General features: G+C 43.0%; 1 protein-coding gene across 7 annotated transcripts in view; it reads right to left on the reverse strand.

The window, feature by feature from the left end:
- Positions 1-16,609, reverse strand: part of SV2B (synaptic vesicle glycoprotein 2B) — a 184,897-nt gene that overhangs the window by 42,273 nt on the left and 126,015 nt on the right. For all 7 annotated transcript variants that reach the window (XM_084801455.1, XM_084801450.1, XM_084801452.1 and 4 more), the window contains 3 exons: positions 10,922-11,102; positions 10,253-10,404; positions 1,154-1,287 (listed from right to left, as the gene is read on the reverse strand). In XM_084801455.1, the coding sequence (XP_084657581.1) occupies positions 1,154-1,287; positions 10,253-10,404; positions 10,922-11,102 (467 nt within the window). The remainder of the gene's footprint in view (positions 1-1,153; positions 1,288-10,252; positions 10,405-10,921; positions 11,103-16,609) is intronic.

A 16,609-nucleotide genomic window follows, 5' to 3' on the forward strand; every position in this document is an offset into this window, starting at 1 on the left:
AGTAACTGTTCTCGGTGTGACATGGAGGAAATCATGGAGAGGAGCCATGCTCCTCACTAACAAGGCAACCCAAAAGGTAATGTATCATGTGTGAGGTCCTAAGTACCAGCCCACACTGTCACTGCACTGCAGAATGTGACCTTATTCAGAATGAAGGTTGCTGTGGATGAAATTAGTTAATATCAGTTCATCCCACAGTAGAGGGGTCCCCAGCCCCTTTGGACTGGCAGCATCCTTGTGAAGAACAGGGACAGCTCCTTGCCTGGCCTGCTAATACCTTCATTTTGTGCTTCAAAGTCATGGACCTGTGAGACAAATTTCTTAAAGTCACCCTCTGGTTCTTTGTTAGAGTGGCCATAAGAAATGTGTGGACAAAGGATGCAGTTTGCAATGACCCTGGCTGAAAACTGCCTGCCCTATGTGACTGCTAAGTGGGATGCAAGAGAGAACTCAGCATAGATCACCGTGGCAATAGTCACCGACGAGACTGATCTGGGAACTGAGGCTGTGTGAGACTGAGTCCTGTCACCCGATGCCAGCCCCCTCTGTCTGACCAGGGCAGGCACATGAGCCCCCGGAGTTGGAAGCTCCTAAGATCAGCAGCAGCTTTCGAGTGGGTAGAGGCCCTGTAGAGCTAAGAGTCCTGAGAGCCCTGGGACAGTGACAAGATTTTCCATAGAGCTCACTGTGCCCAATCAGAAAAACGGCATGAAAATGTGAAGGGCCTCCTATTTGGGACCCCCATGAGGAGGTAGCACCATGAGGCAAGACAGGATCTGTCCCTCAGTACCCTCCAAGCCTGAGGGAGGGTCTCTGACTGTTGCACCATGACCTGTCCCATCGCCAAATGGAAGGGAGTGATAGGTAATCGTAAGAAAGCTCGCAGGGCATGGTGGCGCACGCCTTTAATGCCAGCACTCAGAAGGCAGAGGCAGGGAGATTGCTGTGAGTTCGAGGCCAGCCTGGTCTACAAAGCGAGTCCAGGACAGCCAAGGCTACACAGAGAAACCTTGTCTTAAAAAAAAGAAAGAAAGAAAGAAAGAAAGAAAGAAAGAAAGAAAGAAAGAAAGAAAGTTCATCAACAAGGGAAAGTGTGCAGCAGGCGGAGACTGAGGAAACAAGGCCAGGAATCCTGAGGCTGCTAAAGACTCACCTCCAGCAGGAACCTGGGGCTCTCCGGCATGAACTTCAGTGCCACCATGGACACAGTGCAGGGCAGAGCACAGACGATGACGAACACTCTCCAGCTGTGGAAGTGGTAATTGGTCCCCATGCTGAAGCCCCAGCCTGTAAAGAAGCAGAAGGTTTGTGGAAGAGGCTTTCCCACTGCAGAGAAAACGGAAAGCCAGCTCCTAAGCTCACGGACATGCTAGACTTTTGGGAGAAGCTGCTGGAAAAAAAAATGCAGATTCCCTGGTTGCCTCGGAGAAGCTTCTCAGTTATGCATCTGGGATATGAGCTGTGAGTCTGCATTTTGACAAACCCTGAGCCCTGGGCCTGCCTGACATTTACAGAGCCTTATATAAATGTATAAATAGAAAAACATTCCCAGTCAAAGGTGGGGCGTGTGTTTGTGCTTATATTCTCAGTATTCAAGTGACTGAGACAGGAGGATTACTGTCAGTCATGGTGAAATTTTGTTTAAAAGAAAAAGAAACTAATATCTTACTTTTGCCTTTATCCCCCACCCCCACCCCCATCCCTACCTCCCACCCCTCACCCCCACTCCCCACCCTTCACCCGGGCTCTCCTATGCCTAACTTGGCCTGGAACACACTGTGTAGTTAGTCAAGGATTACCTTGAACATCTTTATCTAAAATATTCATTTATTTATTTTTATGTGTATGTTTTGCCTGCATGTATGTATGTGCATCATGCGCATGCCTCGCACATAAGGAGGTCAGAAGAGGGTATCAGATGCCCGGAACTTGAGTTATGAATGGTTGTGAGCCACCACATGGGTGCTGAGAACGGAAGACCATTAAGTGCTCCTAACCACTAAGCCATCTCTCCAGGCCTAACCAGGAACTTGTGATCCTCCTGCCTCTGCCTCCCACAAACTGGGATTTCAGGCATGCACCATCAGATCCAGTTTATATGTTGCTGGGCCTAAATTCAGGGCTTTGTGCATGCTGGACCAACACGGTGCTAATAGAGCTACACCCTCAGCCCCGTGTAGACATGTAATGTTTAGAGAACAAACTGTTATCTGAAGCTGTTATACCAGCAAGCACACCTCCACAAACAGTGGCCTGGAAGGCACTCTGATTGAATGCCCTTCTCTTCCTACTCAACAAGTGGCACCACACCAAATGGTAGAGATGCCCCAGACTGCCACAGTCAAAAAGAGATGCTCTTGTCTTAGTCACAGGCATTTTGGGATTGAGTGCTGAGGGCATGGTCTGGTTGGGAGAGGGATTTGGGGAGTCAGGAGACACTCCTGGCATTAGACCAGAGTAGGCTTTACAGTGGTCCAGGGGTCAGGGTTCCCGCCTAACCAAGTCAGCTCCAAGTGATTCCACTGAGCAAGCTTCCTAGCCACACTTTGGAAAGCACCAGGCATCCAACATGGCTGCATATGTTTTCCTAAGCAGCCATTCTTCTCTATTCAAATGAATCCGCCACCACTGAAAGCTGGGTGGGGGTGGAGTGGGGGTATTGGGGGTGATGGGGACTAGGTCCTATTCTAGGTTACATTCAAAAGGCAGTTTTAAGACTTTATTAGTGTGTAATCACTGCATGAAGTGATGGGTTTCATCAGGACATCTTCATTCGAGCATGTCGTGTACTCTGTCTATACTCACAGCCCATTATCCTGTCATGTATCCCCTCCCTAGAATCCCTTTTATCTTCCCAAATCGTCCCCTTCCACTTTCACATTGCACATACATAGTCTAATGTAGGCTGTACATATGAAAGAAAATATGCAATATTTGTCTGAGTCTGTCTAATTTTACTTATGATCATCTCCAACTCCATCTATTTTCTTTCAAATGACATAATTCTGTTCTCATTCATGGCTGAATAGGTCTTCACTATATCTACACCACATTTGCTTTATCCATTATCTGTTGATGGACATACAGGCTGGTTCCAGATCTTAGCTGCTCTAAGCCACACTATGGTAAACATAGATGTGGTTATGATAAACAGACCTCCACAGTATGCTAACAAGGATTCGTTTGGACACTCACCTAGGAATGGTATAACTGAATCATAGGAGAGCCTTAGTTTTATTTATTTTTGGTTTTTTTTCTTTCTTTTGGGGGTGAGGGTGAAGAATCCTCTTCTGTGATTCCCATAGTAATTGTGCTAGTTTACTTAAACATTAACTTTAAATGCCCTAATGAGTAGTCAACTCCCTTCTTTTAAGGAGCAAGCTACACAATGGGAAGAGCTTGGGCTTTTGTAGTCACAGAGGTCAGAGTTCAAATCCTGACCATATCATTATCTTAATGGGTCTTCACGGCTGCAGAACGAAGATAATGGTCCCCTGCAAGCTTGCTAGGCATGCCTGTTCCTGGCAACCCATAATGACTCACCTGCCTCAGACAAGATTCAACATTTTCAGAAATAACTTCATGGCATTTATTGTAAGAGTTGCTGAATAAAATCCATGGTTACTTTTGAAAAGCAAAGGCTGAGGTTACAATACCCCTCAGGGCTTATCTGAAAACAGCTCAATTGGCATTTTAATAGGTAAAGCCTAAGAAATAAGTACACTCTCTCCTAATGTTTAGGAAAGGTAGTAACTACCTTTTGGATGCAAAACCACACACTTCATGGCTGGCTCCGGTGCTGGTGGGAAGCTCATATCTTGAATTTTCTATGACTCCCTTCGTGGTTCAACTTGTGTTTCCACAGTAGACTTCTAACTCACACATTTTGGACCTACATACATTTCCTGCTAGATGCACAACTGAGCAACAACAGCAAAACAGGGGTGCAGGTGGTGAGCTATGCCCCCTTAGGCAGATTTGACCCGAGTGAGGACGCTCATACCTTATCCAGTGCCATTAAAACCAAACTTCCTTTTGCACAGCCTGGTCTCTCCCTGTCTCGTTGGGGTTGGTTTATTTTACCGTAATTTTAATTAAAAAGCCTTTACTTCCTCCTGGGAGTAACACTGGTCAAAGAAAGATAAAAATCACAACAAGATTTACACAAAGCATAGCAGTATTTAAACACCCTGGGCTCAGGTCCAAACATGGTTCTGGCATCACTAGAAGCAAAGTTGATCAAAACTTCTCAGGGAGTCGAACTCAAATGGATGACCTTGAACGAGGGACCGACGCTGGTGCATTTATAAAGTACCCTGCATCAGAAAGGCTTTTTCCTTTATGATCCTATGTGTGAAATATCTAACATCCTCATGCTTCTACGATTTTCCTGGTGACTTCAGTCATTTGCGTTTATTGAGTTCATTAGGCACACCTTTGGGGCCTTAAACTGAATAAAATTAAGTGCTGAACTGCCTCCAAATATTTGAAACAATATTAATTCCGAGGCATGAATTGTTCTGCTGGCTGATCTTTCAGCTTGCCCTACTTTCCTCTGTTGGGATTTCAGAAACATCTGGAGGGAGTTGACTACAAGAATCAGTCTTCCATCATATGCCCATTCCTTTTTAGTTTTTGCTGAGACATGGTTTAAAAAAAAAAAAAAGAATTGGGAGGTTTTTTTCCTCTATGAATCAGTTGCCCAAAATTCTGGAGCCAAGGCTCTCATCATCGTTCTTGCAAGAGCAACTAAAGAGGTTATGGAAGTTGTGCACATGCAAGCCTCTGCCTCCTTCCTAGAGTCACCTTTTTCATTTGTTAGAGGGCAGATGTCTCAAACATATTGGGAAATGCCATCAGATGTCTTTTCGTTGCACATCCAACATCTGGTCCTGGTAAAATGATGCTTAAAGTAAAATAATTGCTCTTATTGTACTCTGATTCTACTGCACAGTGTCTTGAATAGTTTTCCTCTAAGCTAATTCCTGTTTTGACTAAACCTCTGCTTCTATATCGAGTATAAAAGCCACAGATTCCATACAGGCCTACGACTTAAGAAGGTTCCTATCCATTTGGTGTAAAATATTTAGTTCACAAGCCAGCAGTGGCCAGACAGCAACCATGTGGTTCCCTCCACATGGCCTTTCATTTGGTATCATTTTCTCCCTACCTCGATTTTTTACTAAAATCTTAGAAACCAGACCTTTAGCACATGGCTGTAATTCCAGTGAAGACAAGAAGAAGAACTACTGCACGTTCAAGGCCAACAGGGCCACAATATAAAGTCCTGTCTTTAAAAAAGCAAAAACAGAGCCGGGCGTGGTGGCGCACGCCTTTAGTCCCAGCACTCGGGAGGCAGAGGCAGGTGGATCACTGTGAGTTCGAGGCCAGCCTGGTCTACAAAGTGAGTCCAGGACAGCCAAGGCTACACAGAGAGACCCTGTCTCGAAAAACAAAAAAAACAAAAAAAAACAAAAAAAAAAAAAGCAAAAACAAAACAAGCAAACAAAATACCAACACGGGTTGTAAAGATCATTGTGACTTGACTCTCTTCTTACAGCATCCATCCCTACCCTTCCTTTCCCCCCTCCCCGACTGAGCTTCAGGAACATGGCATGGTGGGAAAGGAAGTACTTCTCACCCAGCCAGGACCTGCATCAGCCAGTATTTGGTGACTGGCTAAGGTGAGAACATGGCTTAGACTGCTCCAATCAGAGGAAGTCACGCCTTCTCTGCCTGCTGGCTGAGTTGAGGACATCCTTTTGTGCGTGTACTCTGTAAACAGGTAGGTTAGAAAGGCTACTCCTTCCGTGAAGAAAGCTAGCCCCAGTACTAAGATCACCTAGGAAATATTCTGAACACTGCTTGCACCCTGGGAGTCACTGTACTTCAAGCTGGCAGGAAGTCTGTGGTGAATTCTTTTCACTTCTTTCCCCTGTTTTGTAAGTGATAGAGCCATGGCTGTAAGGAAGGGGAGGAGTGTCCCATACTGCACACCGCCGCTAATTTCACTCAGATTTATTCAGAACAAATACTGATTTACTTTTATTCAGATTTTTCCTTACCAAAAAGTTTTTTTTTTAATAAGTTCACTTCAATCTGCCATGCTACTGTAGTGCTACCATATTTGGATAAGTTAACAGAAGAAGTCATCTTTTATAAAGAATGGCACCATAAATTAATTAATTAATTAATTTTAATTTTTAGAACCGTATAACCATTTAAAGCGTGTACCTGGTAAAGGTTAGAACGCCTCCTATTAGACGTATGCAATTTTCTATCTAAAGTCATGAAAACCTGCCAAATGACAGAATTGCCCGGAAATACCCCTTTTCTTCACTAGACCTACTCACAACTTGTCCCATTTCTAATGATAAAAAATCTAGTAGGTTCTCAAATATTAAAAATGACCGCAACAACCCCCTTTTTTCTTCTATTTTCTAGCCTCCCAGCTCGCCTGCCTTTCCCAGCATCCATTGCCATAGTGTTTGTTTATGCCACAGATACGGGGCCAGCAGAACATGAATGGAGGTGATAAGTTCCATTTCCGGCCTGCCCTAAAAAGCCTGCACAGAACAGCCCATGCTCCTTCTCAAGTGAAAGACGACACAAAGCCACTTCCTACATCCCCGTGACAGAATACCTGGCACAAGCAACTTAAGAGAGAAAGCTTTTATTCTGACTCACAGTTCAGAATTCATAGTGCATCGTAGCAGAGAAGATATGGTGGAGACGGTTCACAGCTGTAGCAGCATAAACATAAGATGACTTGTCACATCGCAGCAGGAACCATAGAGCTCAAGCCAGAACTAGGGCCAGGCCATAAACCCCTATTCTACCCCTAAGTCTACCAGTTAGACCCCATGTCCGAAAGGTTCACAACCACACTAAACAGCACCGCCAGCTGGGAACAACCTGTTGGAACCAGGTGACCCTGTGGGGGACATTTCACATGGAAAATGTAAAGTGCTGCAAGCCATCTGTCAAAGATGGTCTAATTGCATGATATACGCCCAAGAATTACTGATGGAGCAGAGCCATAAGCAAACCAGAAACATCAGCCTGACTTTACAGGGGAAAGACATTTCTGTTGTTTCTTCTAAAAACCTCAAAGCCACTGAAACTTCTGGGTCTATCAGTTTGCCACAGACACACACCCAATACCACCCCCAACCAATGCAGCAAGCATTATCAACACTGGACCTGCTTCTTACAAGGGTGTACACCAGCCTCCCTGAGCTCAGCACATACTGGAGAGTCAGATCCAAAATAAGAAAATTGTATGTGCCATCACTACTTGTCTTCAGGATTTTAGAATACCACAGAGAGTATACCTACAATCAACATTTTGAAAAAAAAAAGTTTTGAAGGATGCTGATGATATTACCCAGAACACTCAAAAGACATCATAAAACTCAAAACTTCTGTTTCTCCCCATTTACCACTCAACAGACTGATAGTAAAGTCAGTGCTGCCAGGGATCAGTTTTTACCTACTGGGGGTAGTAAAAGTGCTCTTGATGGGTGAATGTCTGCGGATTACTCCACTTCTGTAGACAAGCAACAAGGACATTAGGAGTAAAAGTGGTGTGTTTCATCATCATAGTGGCAAGATGCAAAAATCAGCATACCAGAATCAGCAGTGTTACCTCGTACCAATAATAAATTTACAAAGACACTTTTTAATCCTATTCACAATAGCTTCAGAAATACCCATAAATAAACTCAGCAAAGGAAGTGAAGGGTCTGTATTATAAAAATAACAATGACAAAAGAGAAAGAAAAGAAACTGAAGAATACATAGATAAAAAGACTCATGCTCAAGGGTTGATTGGTAGAATTAATACCATTAAAATGGCCATGTTACCAAACATCTACAGATTCAGTGAAGTTTCAATTAAAAATCCCAATGATATTCTACACAGAACTAAAAACAAAAGTTCTAAAAATTAATAGGAAATCACACACACACACACACACACACACACACACACACACACACAAACCCTGAAGAGGCAAAGTAATCATTAGAAAGAGCAATGGAGTATCCTAACACCTGAGTTCAAATTACAGACAGAGCCACAGTGACAGAGAATGGGGCTGGCACAAAAAACAGACACGTAAATTAATAAAAGTAGGACAGGAGACTCAGCTACCTCAAACTCAGTTTTGGCAAATACGTCAAAAGCATACTTTGGTGGAAAGACAGCCTTTGAAGCAAAACTCGATTTCCACAGGCTTCTACTAGAAAGTAGATCCATACCTCTCCACCTGAACAGAAGTCAGTTCAAAACAGATCAAATAAAGGCTTCAATGAAACACATAAAATTGCTAGACAGAAATGGAGGTAAAATACTCAAAGATACAGGCATAGGCAAGGAGTTTCTGAAAAGGACTCCAACAACATAGGGCATAACCTCAACAACTAACAGACCGAGTTGTACAAAATTAAAATATTTCATCACAACAATAGAAAAAAAATCACCAAAGTGAAAAGACCACCCACAGAATGAAAATATCTTTTAAACTAGGTATCAGAGTGGGGATTCATACCTAGGATACCTGCAGAACTACAACCATGGACCATTCCAGACCCAATCGTTCTGTTACCTCATGGGCCAATGGACTGAATGGACAGTTCTCCAAAGAGAACACATGGCCAGAAAGTACTTGAAACGTCCTCAGCCACTACAGAAACACAAGTGAAAATCTCCCTGAGACCAAGAGGAAAAACAGCAAATATCAAAGATGGTATAGGCAAAGAGGAACCACGATTCACTACTCATGGGACTGTAACTTTGATGCCTATTACAGAAATCAGTGTGAAATTTCCCTAAAAACTTACAGAGCTACCATATGGCCCAGCTGTTTCACTCCTGGATACCAGCCCAAAAGACTCTAAGAAGGCACACCACAGCGGTGCTTGCACACTTTTGCACTACACAGGAGCTAGGAAATGGAACCAATCTACATGTCATCAACAAAGATTATGTGTAACATATATACAAAGGCAATTGCATATACATAAGAAAAGTGGGGACAATTGTGGGGAAATGGGTGGAACTATAAATCATTACATTCAGTGAAATAAGCTAGGAAGACAAAGAACTCATGTTCTTACAGGCTGAACACATATCCTGAAAACATATACATACAAGTAACATTATATAGACTGAAAATGTTGTGTTTATATATTTAGACACATACACACACACACACACACACACACACACACACACACACATCACCACCACCAACAACAACAACAACAACAATTAAAAGGGGGACATGACTTTGAGAGACAGAGAGTGGGTACATGGAAGGCTTTGGAGGAAAAAAGTGAGGGGAAATGATGTAATTATGTCATAATACCAAAATCTTAAAAATATAATAGAAAAGGAAAGAAAGGTGACTAGAGAAAAGAAGAAAACATGTGTATGCATGTGTGTTTATATGTGTGTGAGTGTATATGTTTATATTTGTGTGTGGGTGCACATGTGTGTTTATATGTGTGTGGATCATGAGAAAGGAAGAAGAGCTCTTAAAGAAGATGGGGAACTATGAAGAGCAGTGAAATACAGGTGATAAGAAATTGGGTGGGGCACTAGCTAGGGGAGGGGAGCAAACAACAGGAGGAAGAGGGCCAAGGGAGGGAAATTAATAAGAACAGAGTACAATAACATAAGTATGAAGATGCCAAGATGTTTAGTATGCTAGCTTGAAATTTAAAAAAGAAAGAAAGACAATGGAAAGTACCCAAGAAGTGGGCTACACCTGGAGGAGCACCAGGTTTCCAGCCCTACTCCATCTCTGGTGCATAACTTTGGGTAAGTCGACCAGTTCTGCATTTGTCATCTATAAAATGGGCCTCCCGAAGCCTGCCTCACTGAGGTGAAGAGGGCCAGAGGAAACGGTCGTGTGAGCAGAGAACTGAGTCTCACAGGTTGTCCTCTGATCTTCACAAGTACATACATGAGAACACATACCACACTGAGACATAAGTAAAAGAAAATTTAAAACTGAGGGAGCTGAGAGAGGGAGGAAGAGAAAGGGTAAGAAAAGGAGAGAGAAGAGATGACATTATTTCTAAATTAAAATTAACAGTTCTTCTGCAACATTATAAATTAAAAAAAAAACCCGAGTGACATACAGAAACTGTGTACAAGCTGGGAATAAGGTTGGGGTCAGGTATTTATATGATGCAGTTGCTATAGAAACAGAGAACCTGGAGCTATCTTAAGTCAGCGGCTCACCATAGTGTGGGATGATGCTCCAAGCCATCGCAGATGCGTAGATGCCCCCAGTCATCCAGAAGATGCCCAGCCAGCTGAGATGCTCACCTCGTTTCTCCCGTGATAAGAACTCAGAAAAGTAGGTGAAAACAATTGGCAGGGAGCCCCCAATACTGAAGAGAAAAAAAAAACCAGAAAGAGACCATCAAGCAGTATACTAAAAAAAAAAAAAAAAGGTCATAGCAAAAATCAAATTACCTTCTATTGTACCTTTAGGCTCTGTGGTGAAAACTTCACTAATTTAATAGACCAGCATGGAGGCTTCCCCTACATTTAGAAAGCAATCTTGGGTTGTTTTGACTTTTTTAAAGTTATTGTACTTACTCGTTTTTGTTTGTTTATTATTGTGAGTGTTCATACAGACAAGACATGGTACAATGCAAGGCGTTAGATGACAACGTATGGGAGTTACTTCTCAAATTCCACCATGTTCATTCTGGATATTGAATTCAGGCCATCAAGTTTGGTGGCAAACACTTCTATCCCCTGAGCCATCTTGTCTGCCCTTTACTTTAACATAGCATCTTTAAAGTCAAACAAAATCCTTCAATCCAAATGCTTCATTGGGTACCACTTGGAGCTAGAGGGCCAGAGGAGAAAAACTTTGTGGTGGAGGAGGCCAGTGCGTACCCTATGCCTGAGATGAGTCTGCAGAAGAGGAAGGCTCCATATCCCTGCACGAAGGAGGAGAGGGAGGCGAAGGAGGCATTGATGGCCAAGGACATGCTGAGGACTTTCTTCCTTCCCAGTTTATCAGCCAGGCCTCCGAGGATGAAGGCTCCTGCCATCATTCCCAGGTAGACTATCAGCCCTAGGAAAAAGAAAATGGCAGAGGGTAAATAGAGATGACAAGACACCAGAGAGCACTAATTACCTTCTACTCCACCCTCAGGATCTGTAGTGAAATCCCATGTCAGCCAATTAAAATGGAGGGTATGGAGCAAGATCCCTGTGGCAAATCGGAACCTATCCAAAGGTGATTTTCTGCATATGCTATTACAACAAGATAACAAGATCACCAGCCTTACCCGCATGCACATCAACCCAGATCAACTGAAATTCACTCTCTAACTTTTACTCTCTTCCCATTTCCTGTTTCTTGTGATTTGGTCTTAGCAGTATGTTTCTATGGATGTATCTATTCTTGGCCATCTATTTGGTTGACACATACTTGTTCAAAGTAGTCTGCTACTATTGCTTATCTTTCTGTGGCATTAGTTGCAATGTCCCCTTGTCCATTCCTGATTATGAGTCAGCTCTGTTTTTCCTTAGGTCAGCTAGAAGTTTATTGGTTTTGTCTATCTTTGAAAAAAAATGAGCCTACAACGGTTACACTTTATTGCTCCTTGTAGACAAATATTGGCTAGATCTATTGTCTCTATGTTAGTTCATTCTTCTTCATTACCCATCTCCAGGGCAAACTGCTTAGTTGGGAAGGGTCCCTTCATTCCAGGTAGATAAATGATAAAATATATGATCATCACACAGTGAGGAAACCTAGAAAATGTATCTGTCAAGTATTATTAAAACACAGAAAAGGACTCTCACCCGGTGTGGGAAGGTCTCCAAAGGAGAAATGTTCTGCTCTTCTTGAAGTGGGCACTAAAAACTGTTCCTGGGGCTAGGGAAATGGCTCAGTGAGTAAAATGCTTTTCATACAAGCATAGGTATCTGAATATATGTACCATACATACCCAAAATTCACATGAAAGCCTGTATTGGTAATCCAAGACAGGAGGATCCCAGAAACTCACAGGTCAGCTAGTCTACCACGGGCAGTGGGAAACAACAAAACGACCCTGTCTCAAGTCTCAAACAAGATGAAATTCCAGTTTGTCCTCTGACCTCCATGTACACAGCATGGCACGCACATGCCTGTATACTCATGCCTGCACTCATATATCTGAGTGCACACATCACACACACACACACACACACACACACACACACACACACACACACACACACGACAATGTCCAGTGCAAACCCAGGACAGCCAAAAGAGAGCCTGGTATGTCCGGGCAACTACTGTCAAGTAGTTGAGAGTGGGTAGAGTATAGTTAATGCAGGGGCACCTGGTGAGGGATGGTGCTAAATGTATAGGACGTAACCATAAATAGCTCTGTGTCTGTGTGTGTCATAAAGTGGAGCCTGAGTTCCTGTATCTCTAACATGCTCTTAGTTGATGCTGGCCCTGAAAAAAGACTTTGAGTAGCAAAAGGATTGACCTTCTTTAACCACAGTAAGGACACTGGCCTCAGCACCGAGCGATCTCATTCACCTACTACCTGGTTTTAGAGAAAAGCTCTTGCCTTCTGGGGCTCTTAGCAACCTCATTCATAAACTGGCTGCTGAACGCCAAGCCATCTTCCAACACTTTTTGAAAAAAAGAAATACAAATCATGAGAGATGAGGTTCTGTAGACTTCTCAGTTAGAAGTTTTTCGGGTTAAAAACAAGCCCCACAAGATGGCTTAGCAAGAAAACAGGATAACTAAATTCCCCAAGTTGGCCTCTGACTTCCACATGCGTGCAAAGGCACAACATGTGTGTGTGAGTGCACGTGTACGTGAGTGTGCACACACACACAGTCACACACACACACAATGAATGAATAAATGAATGAATGAACAAATAAATAAACATAAGCCTAAACACAGATGTCTAATTAAAATACTGAGGGACACACAAGACATGATCTTAACAGAAGTGACTTCCGGGTTACCCATTTGCTATCACAGGAAAAAAAAAACCTCCTTCAGGTGTTAAGCTATTGTCTCCCAGTCCAAAGCTATTCCAGACCTTACTTGACAGTGCTTCCTTCTAAGTTCTTCCCACAGGGGACAGGGGATGCTTTAAATAGGGGCTTAAAGAGTAGAAAGGAAGACCCTCTTTGTCTCAACCTGTTAACGACGGGTTCACCACCACCACCCTGACAGCAGCAATGCCTTCCCATGGTAGCAGCTGAATCCAATTAGCAGAAGCTCGACTGTGCCCCCACCCTCCTCTCTCACACCAGGGTAAGCCAGCCAGTGACTGAGCCAGCCTCATCTTTAATGCAGCGCCAGGGCAGCCCTTCTCTGGTCTCTTTAGTTATAATAATTCCAGTACCTTCTTTCTGTGCCAGCTACATCCTACTTTCACCATTTAAGCCATGTTTTTAAAACACATTTCATTTACCCAATTGGTAATGTTTTACATTGAACTCTCTCTCTCTCTCTCTCTCTCTCTCTCTCTCTCTCTCTCTCTCTCTCTCTCTCTCTCTCTCTCCAGATAACTGGCATGTTGTTGGTGTCCTTGCTAGTCCTTGACTGATCCAGACTTACCAGGAAATTGGCAAATATTAGAAATTAAATATTCAGTCCCATCCACCCCTCAATTTTATCAGATAGAGTAGTTTAGGCCCAAGAAGCTCATAAGTCCCCCAGCACCTTGATGCTGGCTGAGGATCTGAAATCCCTGTATCCTTGCTTTCCTGGCTCCAATTTGGCGCTTTCACCAGCAAACCTCCCCGTCCAAGCCCCTGGAAGTACCAGGAAGAGCAAAAAGAGTTCCTTAAATGCTGCCTTTGAGGTTGGAAAGAGGAGATATAAAAGAAAAAAAAAGATCCTATTCACCAGAGAAGAGAAATGTGAAATTAATGATGCCTCCGAAACGACTGCACACTACCAAACTCATTAAGACCCGTCCTTAGCTGAAGAAATTGAGATAATAAATTTGGAAAATTAGAGTGCAATGGAGTTATCAAAAATTGCTTTAGCTTGAAGCAGATGAGAGACCATTTAGAAAGCTGGAAACTACCATTCTCTAATTCTGTGCAACAGGCTACTAGGAGATTAGGGAAGTGTCCCACCCCCAAGTGCACTGATATTTTTTATAGAAATTAAAACTTATGGTGCTACCTGAAGAGTAGAGCTGATAATGTCAAATGGAGGTAGACATACTCAGAGGGGGCCTGATGTTGAAGGGTTGACAACAGAACAAAGACATGGACTCCCCCCTTGTGTGGAAAAGAGCTCACTCTGCAGTGAAAAGAGCCATGGCGGAAGAGGCAGAGACATCTTCACATTGTGGGCAATTACCAGCAACATGGCCATGCTTTATACACTTCAGCCAGTGGTCTTCTGGCAGAGCTGTTAGGGTGACAGAGGAGGTGACATGGAGAAGGAGCAGAGGCCCAGCATGAATGTTCAACCACCTTAAATTCCTATTGTTGTCATTAATAGGCCATCTGGGTGTGGGCTATTGCCTTAGGAAGCCAGGGCTCAGGGAAATGAAGATGAAATGCTGTCATTTTAAGACTAAGCCAACCATATATGAGAGGGATTGCAAAGGATGTGGTGAGGAGTTGTGGAAGATAATTCTTTACAGGAGCTTGCCCTTTAGATAGACTTCTCGCTATCAGACCAGGAGAAGTCATGATCCAATGTAAAGCTTCCTTTGACTAAAATACTTTTCAGCTCTTTCTAACAAAACTTTAAGGAAAAAAACTTTTTCCCCAGCCCAACTCTTTTTTAAATATTTTATTAATTTATTCATATTACATCTCAGTTGTTATCCCATCCCTTGTATCCTCCCATTCCTCCCTCCCTCCTGCTTACCCCCTACTCCCCTCTCCTATGACTGTGACTGAGGGGGACCTCCTCCCCCTGTATATGCTCATAGGGTATCAAATCTCTTCTTGGTTGCCTGCTATCCTTCCTCCGAGTGCCACCAGGCCTCCCCATCCAGGGGACGTGGTCAAATATGGAGCACCAGAGTTCATGTGAAAGTCAGTCCCCACTCTCTGCTCAACTGTGGAGAATGTCCTGTCCATTGGCTAGATCCGACTCTTAAATTTTAAAAATTCCCATTGTAAATGTCATTCCACTAGAGAGATCGCCAATGTCCTAAACTTCATCTCACCAAGTGCTTCTGACAAGAGCCAAAAAGTACATATTTCACTTGCAAGCAGTTATTTCATAGACTTCCCGGGGGGGGGGTTGCTATATGGCTTTCACTGAGTCCTCCTTTTCCTTTTCCTCCTCCATATTCTACAGCATAGGAGGGTGGCTAGAGTTTATATGGATTTACTGTTTATTTTACAGAGACCAAAAAGAGCTTGGTGTGGTGGTGCACTTCTTTAATTCCAGCACTCAGTAAGCAGAGGCAGGTGGATCTCTGTAAGTTCAAGGCCAGTCTAGACTGCAAAACAAGTTCCAAGCCAGCCCTGCCTATACAATGAGACCTGACTGAGAGATAGATAGATAGATAGATAGACAGATAGATAGATAGATAGGGAGAAAGGGGGAGGAGGAGGAAGAAGAGGAAGAGGAGGAATGCAAATGTTCCTAATGCAATAAAATGATAAATGTTTAAGATAGGAATGCTAATTGTCTGGATTTCATAATTCTATGTCACATAGATATGTCAAGTTATCACACTGTAACACAAATACGTGCAATTGTTGTACATCAGTTAAATTTTAAACATAATGTGTGCACCCCTTTAAGAAGTACAAATAGAAATAGGTCACAGGGCTTTGGGCCATAGTTTGCTGACCCCTGTCCCAAACAAATATGGTCACTCTGATCATCTTTTTATGACAAGCTCTTTCTCCGTTGCACACAACTCTATGTGCTTTTAGACAATCTTGTACCTGGTGCTTCTCAGACTCCTTTGACTGCACATTCCTGCATGAATCCTATCAATTCTGCTGAAGTGTCCCATGGTGTGTCATGCATGTAGCACAGACTGGGTACATAGTAGGTGCTCCATTAGTATTAGCTCAGGGCTGGGGCTGGGACCCAATGGGAAAGTGCCATGTAAGGCCCTAAATTCCCAGTATTGTCAAATAAAAAGATCCCATTAATATTTGTTTGATAAATGAAATAATATAAACCTAATTCATATTCATGATGAGAAAACATGAACACTACCCTCAAGATGTATAAACAATAAGGAAAAATTATCCATCACAGTGCCACTAGAAGATGGCTATTAGCATGTCTGTGGGTATAATACTACATGCTGTAGTTACAGAGTCAAAATCACTTCAGTATTGGCAGCTCCAGAGGCCATTTTTTCCGCTTTGTAAATAATTCAGGAAAGGATATTTTGGTGCATATGTCCCTGTCTGCATCACTAGTTGTTTGCTCAGAAGAGGTCCTAAGAAACAGGATTATGAGTTTACAGGCAATCAATAAGTTTGTGGTTCCCAACATGGAAGGTCAAATTGCTTTCCAGATAGCAGGCATGTACCTAAACCCCCTCAGTAGCTAGATGATTTGCTTCCCCCGCACAGGATGCTTCCTCTAAGCAGGGAAGGCAATGTGATAAT

This window comes from Acomys minous, assembly GCF_964271855.1.
Source record: "Acomys minous genome assembly, chromosome: 2".
Taxonomy (NCBI): domain Eukaryota; kingdom Metazoa; phylum Chordata; class Mammalia; order Rodentia; family Muridae; genus Acomys; species Acomys minous.